Source organism: Myotis lucifugus, unplaced genomic scaffold (assembly GCF_000147115.1).
Source record: "Myotis lucifugus unplaced genomic scaffold, Myoluc2.0 scaffold_393, whole genome shotgun sequence".
Classification (NCBI taxonomy): domain Eukaryota; kingdom Metazoa; phylum Chordata; class Mammalia; order Chiroptera; family Vespertilionidae; genus Myotis; species Myotis lucifugus.
The window spans coordinates 242,279-259,873 of record NW_005871441.1 but is presented as its reverse complement, the minus strand read 5'-3'; the positions used below and the strand labels follow the sequence as shown (position 1 = coordinate 259,873).

The 17,595-nt window shown below is 39.4% G+C and overlaps 1 protein-coding gene across 1 annotated transcript in view; it reads right to left on the bottom strand.

Annotated features, from left to right (window-relative positions):
* The window catches only part of CTNNBL1 (catenin beta like 1), a 169,537-nt gene that overhangs the window by 116,711 nt on the left and 35,231 nt on the right, over positions 1-17,595 (bottom strand). Inside the window, exons 2-3 of the mRNA XM_023743477.1 lie at positions 14,680-14,868; positions 9,378-9,484 (exon numbers count right to left, since the gene is read on the bottom strand). Coding sequence (XP_023599245.1) covers positions 9,378-9,484; positions 14,680-14,868 — 296 coding nt within the window. The remainder of the gene's footprint in view (positions 1-9,377; positions 9,485-14,679; positions 14,869-17,595) is intronic.

The following is a 17,595-nucleotide window of genomic DNA, read 5'->3' as shown; positions in this document are numbered from 1 at the left end:
TTCTATGTTAAGATCAGATATATTTTATGGTCTACTTTTATGTATTGTTATGTTTATACATATTTAAATGTTTAGGAGTAAATAAATCTGAAATTTATTTTCTGCAAATGTTTGTCCTATTGCCCCAATACCATAATCTATGCTTTTTTCACAGATCTGAAGAAATGCCACCCCCATCATACACTAAATTTATTTTAATTCAAATTTAAATTTCTTTCATTGACCCCTGCTCTCCCCACACGCCCCTCCCAAGCCTTTGCCACACTATTGTGTGTCCATGGGCTATGCATACAAGTTCCCCAGTTTAATCTCTCTCCCTGCATGCTCCTCACCCCCAACCCCACCTTCCCTCTGAAATTCATCAGTCTATTCATGGTTCTATGTCTCTGGATCTATTTTGTTTATCAGTTTATTTTATTCATTAGATTCCACATATCAGTGAGATCATGTGATACTTATCTTTCTCTGACTGGCTTATTTTGCTTAGCATAATACTCTCCAGGTCCATCTGTGCTGTTGCAAATGGTGAGAGCTCCTCTTTTTTATAGGAGCTGCATAGTATTCCATTGTGGTAAATGTACCACAGCCTTTTTATCCACATATCTGCTGATGGGCACTTGAGCTGTTTCCAAATCTTAGCTATTATAAATTGCACTGCTATGAATATAGAGGTGCATACATTTTTTCTGAGTGGTGTTTCGTGTTTCTTAGGATATATTCCTAGCAGTGAAATTACTGGGTCAAATGGCAGTTCCATTTTAAATTTTTTGAGGAAACTGCATACTGTTTTCCATAATGGCTGCACCAGTCTGCATTCCCACCAGCAGTGTACTAGAGTTCCCTTTTCTCTACATCCTCGCCAACACTTGTCATTTGTTGATGATAGCCATTCTGACAGGTGTGAGGTGATACCTCATTGTTGTTTTAATTTGTATCTCTTGGATAATTAGTGACTTTGAACATTTTTTTCATGTTTCTTGGCCTTCTGTAGGTCCACTTTGGAGAAGTGTCTATTTAGGTCCTTTGCCCATTTATTAATTGGATTGTCTTCCTTTTGTTAAGTTGTATGAGTTCCTTATATATTTTAGAAATTAACCCCGTATTGGATATAATATTGGCAAATATGTTCTCCCATGCAGTAGGCTCTCTTTTCACTTTGTTGATGGTTTCTTTTGCTGTTTAGAAGCTTTTTTATTTTGATGTAGCCCCATTTGTTTATTTCCTCCTTAGTTTCCTTTGTACTAGGACAGTGGTCGGCAAACTCATTAGTCAACAGAGCCAAATATCAACAGTAGAACGATTGAAATTTCTTTTGAGAGCCAAATTTTTTAAACTTACACTATATAGGTAGGTACATTGTTATTAACTTAATTAGGGTACTCCTAAGGCTTAGGAAGAGCCACACTCAAGGGGCCAAAAAGCCGCATGTGGCTCGTGAGCCGCAGTTTGCTGACCACAGTAGGAGATCTATCAGTAAACATATTGCTATGAGAGATGTCTGAGATATTGCTGCGAAGATTTTTATGGTTTCACAACTTACATTTAGGTCTTTTATCCGTTTTGAGTTTATTCTTGTGTATGGTGTGAGTTGGTAGTCTATTTTCATTTTTTTGCATGTACCTGTCCAGTTTTCCCAACACCATTTATTGAAAAGACTTTCTTTACTCCATTGTATGCTCTTGCCTCCTTTGTCAAATATTAATTGAGCATAATGGCTTGGATCCAATTTCTGGGTTCTGTTCCATTGATCTATATGCCTGTTCTTGTGTCAGTACCAGGCTGTTTTGAGTATAGTGGCTTTGTAGTATAACTTCATATCTGGTATTGTGATTCCTCCAACTATGTTCTTCTTTCTCAAGATTGCTATTTGGGGTCATTTTTGGCTCCATATAAATTTTTGGAGTGTTTTTTTCTAGATCTGTTAAATATGCCATTGGTATTTTAACAGGGATTGCAATGAATCTATAGATTGTTTTGGGTAGTATTAGACATTTTAATGATGTTGAGTTTATCAAGCCATGAACATGGTATTTTCTTCCACTTGTTTATATCTTCCTCTATCTCTTTTTTCAATGTCCTGTAGTTGTCTGAGTACAGGTCTTTTACCTCCTTGGTTAAGCTTATTCCTAAGTATCTTAATTTTTTGCTGCAATAGTAAATGGGTGTTTTGTTTTTTTTTTTAGTCTCTCTTTCTGAGAGTTCATTATTGGTGTATAAAAATGCCATTAATTTCTGGGTGTTAATTTTGTATCCTGCTATGTTGCCAAATTCATTTATTAAATCTAGTAGTTTTTTTAGTGGAATCTTAGGGTTTTCTATGTATAATATCATGTCATCTGTCAATAATGACAGTTTTACTTCATCCTTTCCAATTTGGATGCCTTTTATTTCTTCTTCTTGTCTGATCGCTGAGGTTATATTATATCGAATAATAGTGGTGAAAGAGGACATCCCTGTATTGTTCCTGTTCTTAGGGGAAATGGTTTTAGTTTTTGCCCATTGAAGATGATGTTGGCTGTAGGTCTGTCATATATGGCCTGTATTATGTTGAGGTATGATCCCTCTATTCCCACTTTGCTGAGAGTTTTTATCAAAAAAAGAGTGTTGGATTTTGTCAAATGCTTTTTCTGCACCAATTGATATGATCATGTGATTTTTGTCTTCCAATTTGCTTATGTAATGTATCATGTTTGTTGATTTGCGAATATTGTATCAGCCTTGCATCCCTGGGATAAATCCCACTTGGTCATGGCATCATACACTGAATTTTAATGTGTACTCTAATCTGTTTATGGGCTTTGCACTGCATTTCATTGCTTTGTTTGCAAATTCTTGAGCCAGGATCACACTTCCATATTGTTACAGTATATTTTATGTCCATTATTGCAAAAACACTTTCTTGCTAGTCTTCTTTTTCAATGCTTCCTTGTTTATTCTCACCTGCTTATTATTCCAAGTACATTCAAAATTATTTTTGTAAAGATTCCCCCTCCATCCATCTTTTTTTAAGGCTTCTTTCACTGTGCTTACAAATATACCACCATTTTACATTATTTCTGTCTCCTAAAGTGTGAAAGTCAAATCAGAAGAATCATGCCTTGGAAAGGCTGGTGCAGAATTCAGATATTCCATGGGGTAGCAGATCTATATAATCTTTGAACCAAATGGGCTCAGCAAACCTCTAAAGGTTATTTGCCTTAAATGGGTAGTTGTTGTTTTTTAAAATCTGATTTCTGAAGAGTAACTTCACATAAAGATTTTTACAGCTCACCAGGAAGAACTGACAAGGAAGACTAAGCACTAAATAGTAATAAGCAAAATGATGTTGAACACAAGAAAAGATTTGGGGACTTGGGTGGTAATGAATGAATGTCAGCCCAGAGAGAAGCCTCTGGTGGCATCCTACAGGGGTTGATCCTTAGGCCTGTTTAGATCATCTATATCATTTTATTGTTATTTTCTAATCAGTAACTTAAATGAAGGTATATAAATAGCAACTTAACAAATGTTAAACAACACAAAGCTTACAGAGAAAATGAATACAGCGCTAACAGAATCAATTCAAAAGTTCCTGATAGGCAATGATGATGGGCCAAATCTAACAGAAGAAAAATTATCTAGGATCCACATAGAGAGCTGCACTGAACCAAAAAGTCAGATTACAAATGCATGGGGTGGGAACGACATAATTTAATAAGAGCACATGTGTAGAACTTGATGGTTTTAGTCAACTGTAACAGCAATACAAATCAGACCATGAGACAGCTGTACCAGGACAGAAACTGCTCATTCAACTGTGGTCACCCAACACTGGGCACACTCCCATGTCCACAGTTCAGCAGATGCCTTCCAAATGAAGGAGCAGAGGAAAGTAGCTGCCACAAAGGCTACTGTGGTTTCAGGCTGCTTAAAAGAAGGCAATACAGAGTTAACATGTGATTATATGACCCTGAAGTTCTGTGACATCTCTTATAGAAGCCATACTTTAGGAGAGATATAGACACTAATTCGGGAAAACAACCACGATTATAAGTTGTCTAGATATTCTCTCATCTAAGAATTTGTTGAAATTCTTTTTCATTCTGAGTTTAAATCTTAAAGAGTCAGAAGTGCCAAATAATGAAAAGATTTCTTTGAAAAGTTAAATACTTGTCACCGGGGGTAATTAATAAAGGGTAATATAATTTTAAAAAATCAAGAATTAGAAGGGAGAGTGGAATTTACCTTCCAACTTTGAAATTCTTCTAAATCTGCAATCAGCCCAATGTTTTTAAGTTTAGAAAGTCAAAAAATTATCAAAACAAAAACAAGCAGAAACTCAAATGACAGCAGAGAAACATCATAAAAATACTACTGGGGTCCAGTGTTACATGAGTAACAAGATATAGTGGGAAATGCCTGGACTTGAGAATGATATAGACTTGGGTCACACCCCCAGCCACACAAGTTACTGGCTGTGTAACCATGAACAGTATGTCAACAAGTATTTACTGGGCACACACTAGGTACTAGTCACCGTGCTAGGTACCGAGGATATAACAGATAATAAAATAATCCTACTTGCTGTCCGCATGGAGCCCTTAGCCTAGTACAAATTTAATAACCTATTACATACAATTAATTGTAAGGATCTGGTGTTGTCCAAGAAATGACATTAGAACACAGATCATGGGACCCCAACCTGGTCAATGGAGACAGAGAATAACAACTAACCTATCTCTAAACCTCAGCTTCCTTAATTTTCCTAGCTGAATTACAGTGAGGATTCAACGAGATAAAAAATATAAAGTGCCTAATGATAGTTGGCACATAATAGGTGCTCGACAAATCTAGGTACCCTCAAGTTTGCTATGCTATAAAAAAGAGTATTTTCTTCTCTTTTTGTCAACAAAGTATAAGCCTACTCATATAAAGCACACACTACAACATTTGTAGAGACTGTCTAGGAAGTAAGCATACACTCAGTAATGGATGACTCACAGCTGGGGGAATGGGTCAAGTTAGAGGCAATGGGAAAGCAACACAGCAATCTATTAAAACAGTAACCCAGGCTGAGATGGGGTCATCGATTCCATCTGGGATGGGGAGAATATTCTGCTAGCCTGCCATGTGCATTTGTTTCAGACCAGCAGGATATTCTCTTTCAACTGTAATAGTGAAGATTAGCAAATGACCAGCAAGGCTCAAATATACCAGGAAAACCACAGAAATTGGTGAGTCCTCCTGCAAACACAAGACCAGCAGTCAATGCATAGAGAACATGATGCTTCTTCCATCCAACTAAATCAGCAGTTCTCAAAGTGTGGTTCTGGGACTCTAGGGTGGGGGTAGGAGGTGGTTGGAGATCCTTTTAGGGGGTCTAAAAGATCAAAACTATTTTCACAATAATCCCAAAGTATTAAAAGTACGTCTTGTTTTATTGAGTTTTGCTTTATTGAGCTTCACAGATACTGCATTTTTTTTTTTTTACAAAGTAGAGGTTTGTGGTAACCCTCCATCAAGCAAGTCCATTGGCACCATTTTTCCAACAGCATTTGCTCACTTCATGTCTCTGTGCCACATTTTGGTAATTCTTGCAATATTTCAAACTTTTTCATTATTATATACTAGAGGCCCGATGCACGAAGATTCATGCAAGAATAGGCCTTCCTTCCCCTGGCTGCCAGCACCGCCTTTGTGCCGGCCCGAGTTGCCTTTCCACCTTCGCTCAGGCCAGAGCCGCCTTCCACCTCTTGCCTTGTTGCATCAATTTGCATATTCCCTCCTTGTTGGCTATGGGCACTGCCATCTTTATCACAAAGTGATGGTTAATTTGCATATTACTCTTTTATTAGATAGGATGACATGGTGATCTTTGATCAGTGATCTTTGCTGTTACTAGGGCAAGACCCTCCACCAGCAAAAAGATTCTAATTTGCTAAAGGCTCAGATGATGGATAGCATTTTTTAGCAATAAAGTACTTTTAAATTAACGTATGTACATTGTTTTTTTAGACATAATGCTGCTACATACTTAAACTATAGTACAGTGTAAATATAACTTTTATATGTGCTAGGAAACCAAAATATTCTCGTGACTCGCTTTATTGCAAAATTCACTTTACTACAAACCCGCGATCTCTGAGGTTTGCCTATTTTGCCTTTTTCACTTTCATTCTCTCAGGAGTGAACACTGGAGTTTTCAACAGGGCTACACAAGACGTGATTATATCATTGCCCTGATGCCTAATAAAATGTGTGCTTGTGTATTCTAGAATTTTCTAGGATAAGCACTTTGGGGTGTACTCATAATTGAAGAGTGCAAAGGGGCCCTGAGATTAAAAACTTTGAGAACCACTATACTAAATAATTCTGCCCCTGCAACAATGAAAAGGAGAACACTAATGGGCTTACTAGGGAAATAGCACACTCCACTCAATGTGATATTTGGCAGAAAGATTACATGCAAGGTAGAGGTTGCATAAAGAGAACTTTCAAATGAATCTGAAATGCAGCCAAATGAAGAGAAGCATTTTTGGGTTATGCAATCAAAATGACAATTGCATATATGGGAAAATATATTTGAATGTTTCTGATCCCAACCGGAAAGTTTCATTCAAATATGTTCTAGCAATTTTCATCTTAATTGCACCTCGCTGGTCTAGAGAATTATAAAAGACACTGCACCAGTAAGAATTCAAAAATTCAAGGTTAAAACAAAATGTAGTTTCCTAACCAATTTTAAAATGTTCAGATTTAAAAACTAAAATAGTATATAAATTTTATCTGAATAGAAAACACTGTTAAGTCTTTAAAATAAAATTTTAAAACCAGTTTATGAAATGGAACACTAGAGCATCTGTGGTACCTAAGATGTGGTACATAACCTGCAGAAACTCACTGCTCTAAATTGACAGAAGTACTAGTATACCTACCAAGTGGGCAAAGGCAATGCTGGCACTCCAAGAAGTAAATTGGATTGCTTAAATTTCCAGAGTTATCAACCCAGGGCACAGCTTCCTCATAATGTATCCTTAGATTCCAGGCAATAAGAGTGTAATAAAGATTACATCAACCATCTAGTATCTCATGTTTATTGAGCACCTAGAGTATGGCAGGTACTGTGTTAGGAATTAGAAACAGAAACAAACAAGACACAGTCCACCTCCTCAAAGGACACAGAATCTAATGCAGGAAGATCACTGAGTAAAGAAATAAAACAAATGGCAAAGATGTTAAAGACTGATCACATTCATTATGGGCAAGAAAATAGGGAAAGAGACCTGCTGATGGGAGAATAAAAGAACACAGTGGGGAATTTGGCAGTAGTTATCCAAGTTTAAAATGTACATACCCTTCAACCTGGGAATTCAACATTTATCCTATAGAAATACATTTTATACTAAGGCACATGTATACAAAGGTTCGCTACAGCATTGTTCATAAAAGCCAATATTTAAAATGACCAAATGTCTGTAATAGAAAAATAATAAGTAAATCATGGTTATCTATAAACCATGAAATACTATAACCAGTCACAAAAAATAAGATAAGTATGCATATATGAACATGAAAAGATCTCCTGTTATGTAATAAAAAAAATCCAGGTGCAGAATATGTACAGTATAATTTAGGTTAAAAAAAAATTTGATATTTACATATATATGTAAATAAGTATATGAAAAATAATCTGAAAGGATATTCACCAAAGTGTTCACAGGGCTATCTCTAGGTAGGGGAATGGAAGAGGGGGTCAGTGCAGTGAAGGAGGATGTGCATTTTTTACGCTACTTATGCACTGTTGGTATTTTTTACAATGACAATCAATTCATGTGTTACTTGTGTAATCAGACACACACACACACACACACACACACACACACACACACAGAGTGCAGAATGACAAGTGCTACTGTATGGTGAACGTCAGCACAAAACCCGACAGGACTCTCGTGCTGGGAAAGCTGAGCTGCAATCTTACTGCAAAGAGGGCTATGGTCCTAGGTCCAGTAACCAGGTTCTTCCCTCTCTCCCCTCCTCATCTAAAGCACATTAGCCTTACCAGGTTGCCATGAGGACTTGATGACCTCTGACACCTCTGTGCCTTTGTTCATGCTAGTCACACTGCTTGGCATGCCTTTCCTGCCTATTAAAATCAAAATCATTCTACAAGGCCAGCTCAAATACCACCTCTTCTGTGAAGACCTTAATAGGCCCCAACTTGGTATTCACTGTTTCTTCCTCTATGCTCCCACAACACTCTGTTTGTATCTCTTTTAAGGTATGTTTCCTTCTACTATGCATTTATAGCGAATGTGCCTAATAACCTATAAACTTGAGTGCAAACACTATACTATCCAACTCTTAGTTCCCTACAGGCCTTGGACATACTAAGATTCATTAAAAGTATACGTCCTAGGAGGGAAACAGGGAGGGATGGAGAGAGAACATTAAAATCTGTATAAAAATGAAAATCCCTTTAATTAGGACTCAAGACTGACTGAGAGATACCAGACTCCTCATTACAGTACTTCACAGTGCACCGAGGAGCCAGTATAGTAACTATCATATTAACTATCATTTCATAAGTATGAACTAAATACCAGGTATTGATCCACTCACTTCCAATTATTTTCATTTAATCTTCACAATTCTGTAAAGGGGGTATTATTTCTTTATACAGATAAGACACCTGAGGCTAAAAAAGGAAAAGTGACTTATTCAAGGTCATGTGGGAGTCACATCCATACTTGCCTAACCCCAAAGCCTTTGACATTTTCTCAACAGTAAAGCTATCACTAATAGCAGCCAAGGTCAGTTTTCTTTGGGACTTGAGAAGAATAATGAAGAAAAGAGTTAACATAATAGGCCTGATCTTTAGAAGGGCCTGGTTCTAGGCTGGCATCTGGGGATTTGGCTTTTGAAAAGTTCCCTATGTGATAAGGTTGTTTTGCCCACTTTTCCTTCTGAGAGTCTGGAATTCTGGTAGTTGTTGCTGGCAGAGAATGGCTACATGACCTGTCCTTATTAAATACTCTAGACTCAGAATCTCACATGGGCTTGTCTGGAGAGAGACACTGCATGCATGTTTTCACTGCTGGAGAAAGGATCATGTCCACCTGACCCCTCTCAGTGGGAGGGAGAAAGCATAGGAAGTCTATACATTAGTTTCTCCAGACTCTGCCTCATGTATCTTTTCCCCTTGCTGATCTGGTTGTACCCTCAGTACCACTGACTCTGAGTCCCGTGAGTCCTTCTAGTGATTTTCCAAACATGTGATCGTCCTCGGACTCCTAAGGACGACAAAAGCAGACAAAACAAGCAAAAAACAAAACAAAACAAAAATGGCAAACAAAACACCTCAGAAGAGGAAGGGTATCAGCAAAACAGAGCCTTACTTCTCTGGATTGTCTGGAAACTTGATCCGCAACTCTTGGTTTTTGTATGATCTTTTTTCAAATGTAAGGATCATTTTCTTCACTGAGCTTTCATCCAATGGTTCCTCCTGGTATAAAGGGACAAATGCAACAATTCTTATTCACTAATCATTACTTCTTTCATTGGTTCTTACATGCTATTCTGCCACTCACCTTCTGGGTTAAATGTACAGAAAACATTTTATCTCCCCCACTAGAATGAGGATTAAGGGTCTACATCACATGCTACTTTGTATCACTCTGTGTGTCTCACATCTAGCATAGAAAGTTTAGTTTAAGATTTAGTCAACAAATATTTCTTGAGCATATCCTATGACTTGGAGTAAGCAACCATATTAGTTAATATTTATCTTGTCCTCCTTTGTTGTACAGGTAAGATAACACTCAGTGCTTTCAAAGAACTTGTTCAGTGACAGTGGCCCTCAATCTTTTCCCTATACAAGGAAGGGGTCGGCAAACCGGCCAAATCCAACTCTGCCTATTTTTGTATAGACCTTAAGAAGGGCTGTTAATTAGCAATAGTCAGTTTTTATTTCTTTCACATTACTATAACTGCTTCCTACTGGCTGCTGAGATGGGAATCAGACAGGTTCTTGGAATCCAGATATAACATCAAAAATTAGAGAAGCTCAGAAGTAACATTTAAAAACTAGTAGACTACACAGTGTTTTTCTTACTTCATACACTAGAGAGGTTTGAAGGTTTTCTTACCTTTATATCTACAAAGGTATATACATTTTTTTAAATGGAATCGTTTTCCCCAAGAAATCTACACTAAAATTTCAGAAATGTAGTCTCCTCAGTTTATTTTCCAGTTTAATGTAATGTGCTGCAATACACTCTGCCTAACACTCTCCCAACTTGTAGCTTCATAGCTTTGTAGTCATTGACCATAACTCACACCTAAAGGTAAAGAAATTGCTATTAAGAGACCCTGAAATAGATCCTTTTGAAAAGCCCTGAATCATCCAATAATTTTGTAAGTACACTAAAAAATGCTAGCTATTATTTTGTTAAATTTGATATGCATATATTATGTTTTAAGTGGAAGATACCTCTAATTTCATTTTGGGCATGACACATTTCTTAAGATTTTTATCAATGACTCTTGGACCCTCAGGTAGTCTATTGGACCCCCAGCCCCTCCCCAGTGTCTACTGCTTAAAGAGAAGTTCCCAGACGTGGTAAAAACAGAAGTTAGTGCCCTGGCTCAGTTGGCACTCAGAGCCTAGCTTCACTATTTACTAGCCACAATGCAATGCTACTTTGCTGACTATAATCCTTAAACGCTCACCAAGTCTACCTCTTAAGTCTTTCCTGAATTCATCCACTTGGCATCCTATCTATAATAATAAAAGCGTAATATGCTAATTAGACCGGACAGCCAAACGACCTTCTGGACGTCATTCTGGACGTCCTTCCAGACGAAGCTGCTGTGGCGGGAGCCAAGGCAAGGCGGTTAAGGGTGATCAGGCAGGCAGGCGAGTGATTAGAGGTGATCAGGCAAGCAGGTAGAGGCAGTTAGGAGCGATCAGGCAGGCAGGCAGAGTGGTTAGGGGTGATCAGGCAGGCAAACAAGTGGTTAGGGGAAATCAGGCAGGCAGGCGAGCAGTTAAGGGCAATCAGGCAGGCAGGCAGGCAGGCAGGCAGGTGAGCGGTTAGGAGCCAGCAGACCCGGATTGCGAGAGGGTGCAAAGCGGGCTGAGGGACGCCCACCCCACTCCCCCTATGCACCAATTTTGTACACTGGGCCTCTAGTCCTATATAATAAAAGCCTGATATGCTAAGTGTCCAGTCGGCCGTTCAACCAATCAAAGTGTAATATGCTAATAATATGCTAAAGCCACTCAACCACTCACTATGACGTACACTGACCACCAGGAGGCAGTCGACCAGTCGCTATGACATGCACTGACCACCAGGGGGCAGACGCTCCAACTGGTAGGTTAACTTGCTGCTGGGGTTCGGCCAATCGGGACTGAGAGAGATGGGCCAGACATGCCCTGGAGCCCTCCCACGGTCCCTCCCCAGCTGGCCAAACTCCCGGGTCCCTCCCCAGACCTGATCATGCACTGGTGGGGTCCCTCAGCTTGGCTTGCCCCCTCTTGTAATCCAGAACCCCTCGGGGGATGTCGGAGAGCCGGCTTTGGCCAAATCCCACAGGCCAGGCCGAGGGACCCCATTGGTGTACAAATTCGTGTACAGGGCCTCTAGTTTAGAATAAAATTTCAATCCTTTACATGACATACAGGATAGGGCAAAAGTAGGTTTACAGTTGTGAGTATGCAAAACATTTTATTCTTGTATTATTATTTATTAGTTATTTTCCATGCAAACAACTGTAAGCCTACTTTTGTCTCACCCTCTATGTAAGGAAGGTCTGGCATGATCTCGCCCAGATAATCTGTTCACCCAAAACTAGGGAATATAGCCCTGTTGTGAGACCATGTCTATTTGTTCAATGCAGACTCTCTAGTTCCTTTTACAGTGCCTGGCACACAGCAGGCATCCAGTGAAGATCTGTTGAAGGAAGAAAGAAAAGAAGAGAGATGTATCTTCTAAGGTCAGAGAGATGTTCTAAAGAAATGAGGTACATAAAATTGTTTTATAAACTATATGACACTATCTTAATGTAAGCTAGTTTTTTCTATTAGTAATAAGCATGATGTACCTAACATACCACTAGGATTTAACTAAAATAATCCAAATTTCTAGGAAAGAGTTAAATCAAGCAAACTCAACATCCACTACTCTTCTTTCCCTTGGCTAACATCTTGCCTGCCCTGTAGGAAAAAAAACCTAGTAGTGTTAATACAGCTCTCATAGGATTCCCAGCCTTAGCCTCTTCAAGGTTTGGCCTTCCCTCCTTTAATTTCTCTCCAACACTAGAGGAAACTGAATTATCAGTCTTAGTCATCGGCTACAGCAGTACCTCCAATAGCTCAACGTCAGGAACCAGAGGGAGACTTCAGAAAGATGAATGCTGGTGATGTAGCACAAAAAGGACAATAATATTTTACAAGTTCACGTGACTTTACGGGGCAAACATCACTTGCTTTTCATCAAACGGGACTTTGGTGGCAGTGAGAAAATAACTCTTGAACTTGTAGCCTTCCATGTGTCATTTTTACAAAACGATTTCTTTTTCCCTGTCCCTTAACAGCAGGGCTGGTCCCACATTACATTTCTGTCTCTCAGGCTAGAAACCACTTACCCATGACAGCTACTATCCTAATCCTCCAGTACAAGTCTTGCCCTACACAGGAATTACACCTGCCAATTAACTGCTGCTACAGCGCTCACAGATTGAGCAGAAGCTAGTATGAAAGGAGGGAGAGAGGGAAGTGATGGAGGGATGGAAGAAGGAAGAGAGGGAGAGAGGGAGGGATGGAAGAAGGAAGAGAGGGAGGGATGGAGGAATGGAGGGAGGAATGGAGGGAGAGAGGGAGGATGTGCTACACACACTGACTGTCTAAAAGCCTGGTAGGGCTGCTGCCCTCAGAGAGGAAATTTGGGACTGTTTCCCACCACAGATTTCCAAAGTGTCACCATCTTTTAGGGGCAGACCCCTGAATTAGCTCTGATATAAATGCTAATGAGAGTTATTGTCATAACACAGTAAGGACCTTTGTGAAATATGAATCAATTTTTTCCCCTCTTAGATTCACACTCCAGCTTCATTTTTTAAATCCAAACTTAGCATCATGTCTTTGAGGGAACCAAAAACCAGCTGGCTCTTAAGAATCTATTTCCATAATTCATATTGAACAAAATGCCAAAATGAAATAACATACAAGTTAACACTTAAGGATTTAAAAAGACACAAAGGCATGGTCATTTCATTTTTAATCGCTGATATTTTACCTCTACCCTTTTCAGCTTGGTTCATTTATTCATTCAATAAATATTTATTAAGGGTCTACCAAGAGCTAGGCATTGCTCTTGAGTGCTCTGAACCGTGAACAAAACAGAGCCAGTCCCTGGTTTCACAGGAGGCCAGGAGGGGACAGCAAATGAGTAAACAAACAGAAATTTCAGATCATGGTAAATGCTGTGAAGAGAACGCACAGAATAAAGTGATGACAGAATGAGAGAATGACTTGCAGGGCCACCTCAGAGACAGGAAAGACTTCTCCAAGGAGGAAACACCAGAACTAAGACCTGAATGAGAAGAAACCAGCCATGCAAAGAGTGGTTCTTCATTAGGGCAAGAAGAGCATTCCAACAGAGGGCACAGAAAAAGGTCCAGAGGCAGGAATGAGTGCAAAGGAATCTTGAGGCAGGGCAATTGAACGGCATCTCTTTCCCTAAACTGTATTTCTTCAGTAACACCTAAATACTTAGTCCCTTAGCTCCCCCTGAACTTCTCCACTTTTACTACTTTGCTAATGCCATTTCAACTTCCTGAAAAGCCCATCTTCCACTTGTTCGATAAAGTTCTACTCTTCTTTTGAAGACTATTAACCACATTAAATAATGGAAGCACCTTCTATGTGTCCTTAGTATGGTCTAGAAAGCCTCCCTGACCCCTATGTGTTCTCAGTATGGTCTAGAACAGCAGTCGCCAACCGGTGGTCCACAGACCACTGGTGGTCCATGAGGTCCGAAAGGTTGGCGACCACTGGTTTAAGGAAACCTTTGGAGCAGCGGTTGCCAACCAGTGGTCCATGGAGCATTGGTGGTCTGTTAGGTCCTAAAGGTTGGCAACTGCTGGTCTAGAAAGCCTCCCTGACCCTCCACAGTCAATACCAATAGCCCCACAGTTCAGTGCTTGGGCCTTGATTATAACACATAATCCAGAATAATGTTAAAACTCTATCTGTGCCCTAGCTGGTTTGGCTCAGTGGATAGAGCGTCGGCCTGTGGACTGGAGGGTCCCAGGTTCGATTCCGGTCAAGGGCACATGCCTGGGTTGTGGGCTTGATCCCCAATGGGGGGTGTGCAGGAGGCAGCCGATCAATGAATCTCTTTCATCACTGATGTTTCGATCTCTCTCTCCCTCTCTCTTCCTTTCTGAAATCAATAAAAATATATTTTAAAAAAAACCTCTATCTGTAATGTTCTTTACACTTTTCAAAATGCTTTCCCAACTCCATTATCCCACTTAACCTTCAGGTCAACACTGAAATAAGTATTCTTAACCCCATTTTATAGATTAAGCTAGGGAGGTCAGAAAAATTATATATTTGGCCCAAAATTACACTCTATAGAGACTATGTCGGGGACAGCCATCTCAGCAACCAGCCCACTTCTGCCACCTTACCTCTTCCTCTTCCTCCTCACCCTCTCTGTCAATAATCTGAAGCAGCCTTTTTTTGTCATCATCTGCTTCTTCTACCACAGTCATTTCCTCTTCCCGAAAGCGGCCACGTTCTCGAGTACCAGCTTGTTTCCGACGCATTTTCAGCTCTTCCTCTTCATCATCCCGGGGACGTTTTGTGCCCCTGTTGGGCTAAGAAAGAGAAAAAATAAACACAGGATTTTAGAGTTGGAAAAGACGAGGAAAGGCATACATAGCAAATATTCTAACACTTTCAAGAATTCCCCAACTGAAAAGCACCACACCATACAATTTCTGCCACAAAATACCTCTATGAGGTATTTTTCAAATACTTAACGGTTCTATAAATTCATGATTAAAGTCACCTATAAAGTAGCTGGCTTTTTGTTTTTGTTTTTTTACAGAATTTATTCAATATGCAAAGTTTCACCACTTCACAAAGGTTCCTATGCATACAGAAATCATAAGGAACAGACCCACTTTGAGATAGAGATATTGGGTTAGGCTCAACAACTTTGTAGGTGACTTTAATACATATACTCACCAATCCCTTAGCACATAGTTTTAATTCATGTCTAAAAAAGATTACAGTCACTCACAAGTAGTTCAGAGAATATTACATATAACTTCCAAGGGTCTACTGCACTCCAAGTTCCTACTTTACACAAGAGGAGAGTAAGGCCCAGAGGTCAAGTTTTATCCAAGGTCATAAAACCAGCAGTAGCACTGAAAACAGAATTGGCACTTCCTGACCTCTAGTCCTGGGCTTTCCCCTGTGCTGGTGAGACCTCATTTGCCTTTAACACTGCAATTCATGGAGTTCTTATAGCTGCTTTCCACTGAATTGGAATAAAACAGGGCACTACTCCTAATTGAGAAGAAACAACACTGCAATAGACATTAAGCAACCTGATGACTCCATTCAGCTCAAATACTGCTGGTACAACTTGGGCATCTCATTTACCCTCTCTAAGCCTCAGTCTCCTCATCTGCAAATGGAGATTATAACCCTTTTCCCTATGAACTTCAAAAAGATACTTTTGTGTGTGTGTTTACCATTTATTTTATATTTTTCTAGCTTTACTGAGATATAATTGACATATAGTATTGTGTAAGTTTAAGGTGTACAACAGGATGATGACTCATGTACATATACAAAATGACTGCCACAATAAGGTTAGTTAACACATTCATCACCTCATATAATTACCGTTTTGTTTTTTGGGGGTGCGGGGGGTGACATTTAAGTACTCTTTTAGCAACTTTCAAATATACAATACAGAATTGTTAACTATAGTCATGCTGCTGTACATTAGATTCCCAAAACATATTCGTGAAGTTTGTACCAAAAGGTGGAAGAACTCTAAACTATAATAGTACTACACAAATGTAAAAATTTTTACTATGAGGTAATCCACATGATTCTGTCTTCCCCAACATAAAACATTTGCATTAGGCTCCTCAAATAAGCTTTTCTTTATCTGTTATAATAACCAACTTACGGTAGGTGTGATATGGTATGCTATTTCTTTTTTATTATTATTTTATTGTTGAAAGTATTACATATGTCCCCTTTTCCCCCCATTCACCCCTTCTAGCACAGCCCCGCCCCCTACCCCAGGCCTTCACCACCCCATGGTATGCTATTTCCAAAGAAAAGCTAAGTTGTTTAGTAATGATAGACAAATTTCTATTATACATGCTACACATCTCACTGTGACTTATAACCCACACTGTTACTGAAATCTACTACCCAGTGATGCAAAGTCATCCCCTGCTATATTCATGTACCCTGCTGGTTCCACATACCAGGTGCTTCAATAAGTTTAAGCATATGACATTACTTAGAAAACTCACATTAGACAATTTGGTTTGCGGGGTACCACCTGCTATTTTTCACTCTGTTCCCAGTCTCCTTGAGATAGATTATCATTTCATATGATCACATCCTATTTCCATAAATATAAAAATCGATTGTCATCATTATTTTAAAAAAGAAAAAAGAAATCAACATGCCAGTAAACATGGACTACAAGAAAAATAAGATGGTGGTTTTCATGTGAGAAGGGGAAAGAAAGGTAGCTTGATCCTAAAAGAGAGCAGGCTCCAAACTAGAAATCTGTAGTCCCCCAGCAGGTAAGGAACTTCAGCCCCAGGGAGCACTAATTCTTTCAGGCTCATAAAACACGCCCTGCTGTGTTTCTGATTAGCATGAGCCGCTGCAGCAGCCAAGTCAAAGCATGAGTTCTACAGTTCTCCCCAGAAAGGAGATTTCTGTATTGTTTATTGCTGAGGGCAGGGAGAAAAGGTAGTGGACCACAGTTAAAAGGAGAAAGCCAAATAGTGCCACAGTTAGGAGATGCAAAATAGAAGGAAACTGGCAATGTCTCTTTTGAACACATCTGCCAATCCACTTCTTTAAAACAAACATTTCAGAGATTGGGAGGAGTTTCATTTTTATCTCTAATAATTTCCACTGAAATAGCACTTTCCTTCTGCAGAACGTAAAGCACCTACTTTAATCTTCACTATGTCTCTGGGGAGAGAAGTAGTTACCAGTTCTATTTTATAAGCAGGGAGACAGGATGCCGGAGACCCTTCAATAAACTCTTGCAAAGACAACCTGGTGCCTTCTGAAAGTTGAACCTCATCTCTGGGTTCTTGCTAATCTACCCTGATTTCCTGAGACAGATCTGAGGAACTTTCAGGCAAGAACATATACCCATAAATATGTTATACAAGACCTTGGCTGAGTTAACATAGTATTTGTTAAACCACTCATTCAACAAATAATTTATTAAATAATTCCAAGGCTTGAAGGGTCCTCAAGTAATCCACTGGCCCAGTAGCAGTCCCAGGCTTCCTCTAGGGTAATGCCTAAGTGGGGACACCAGGACA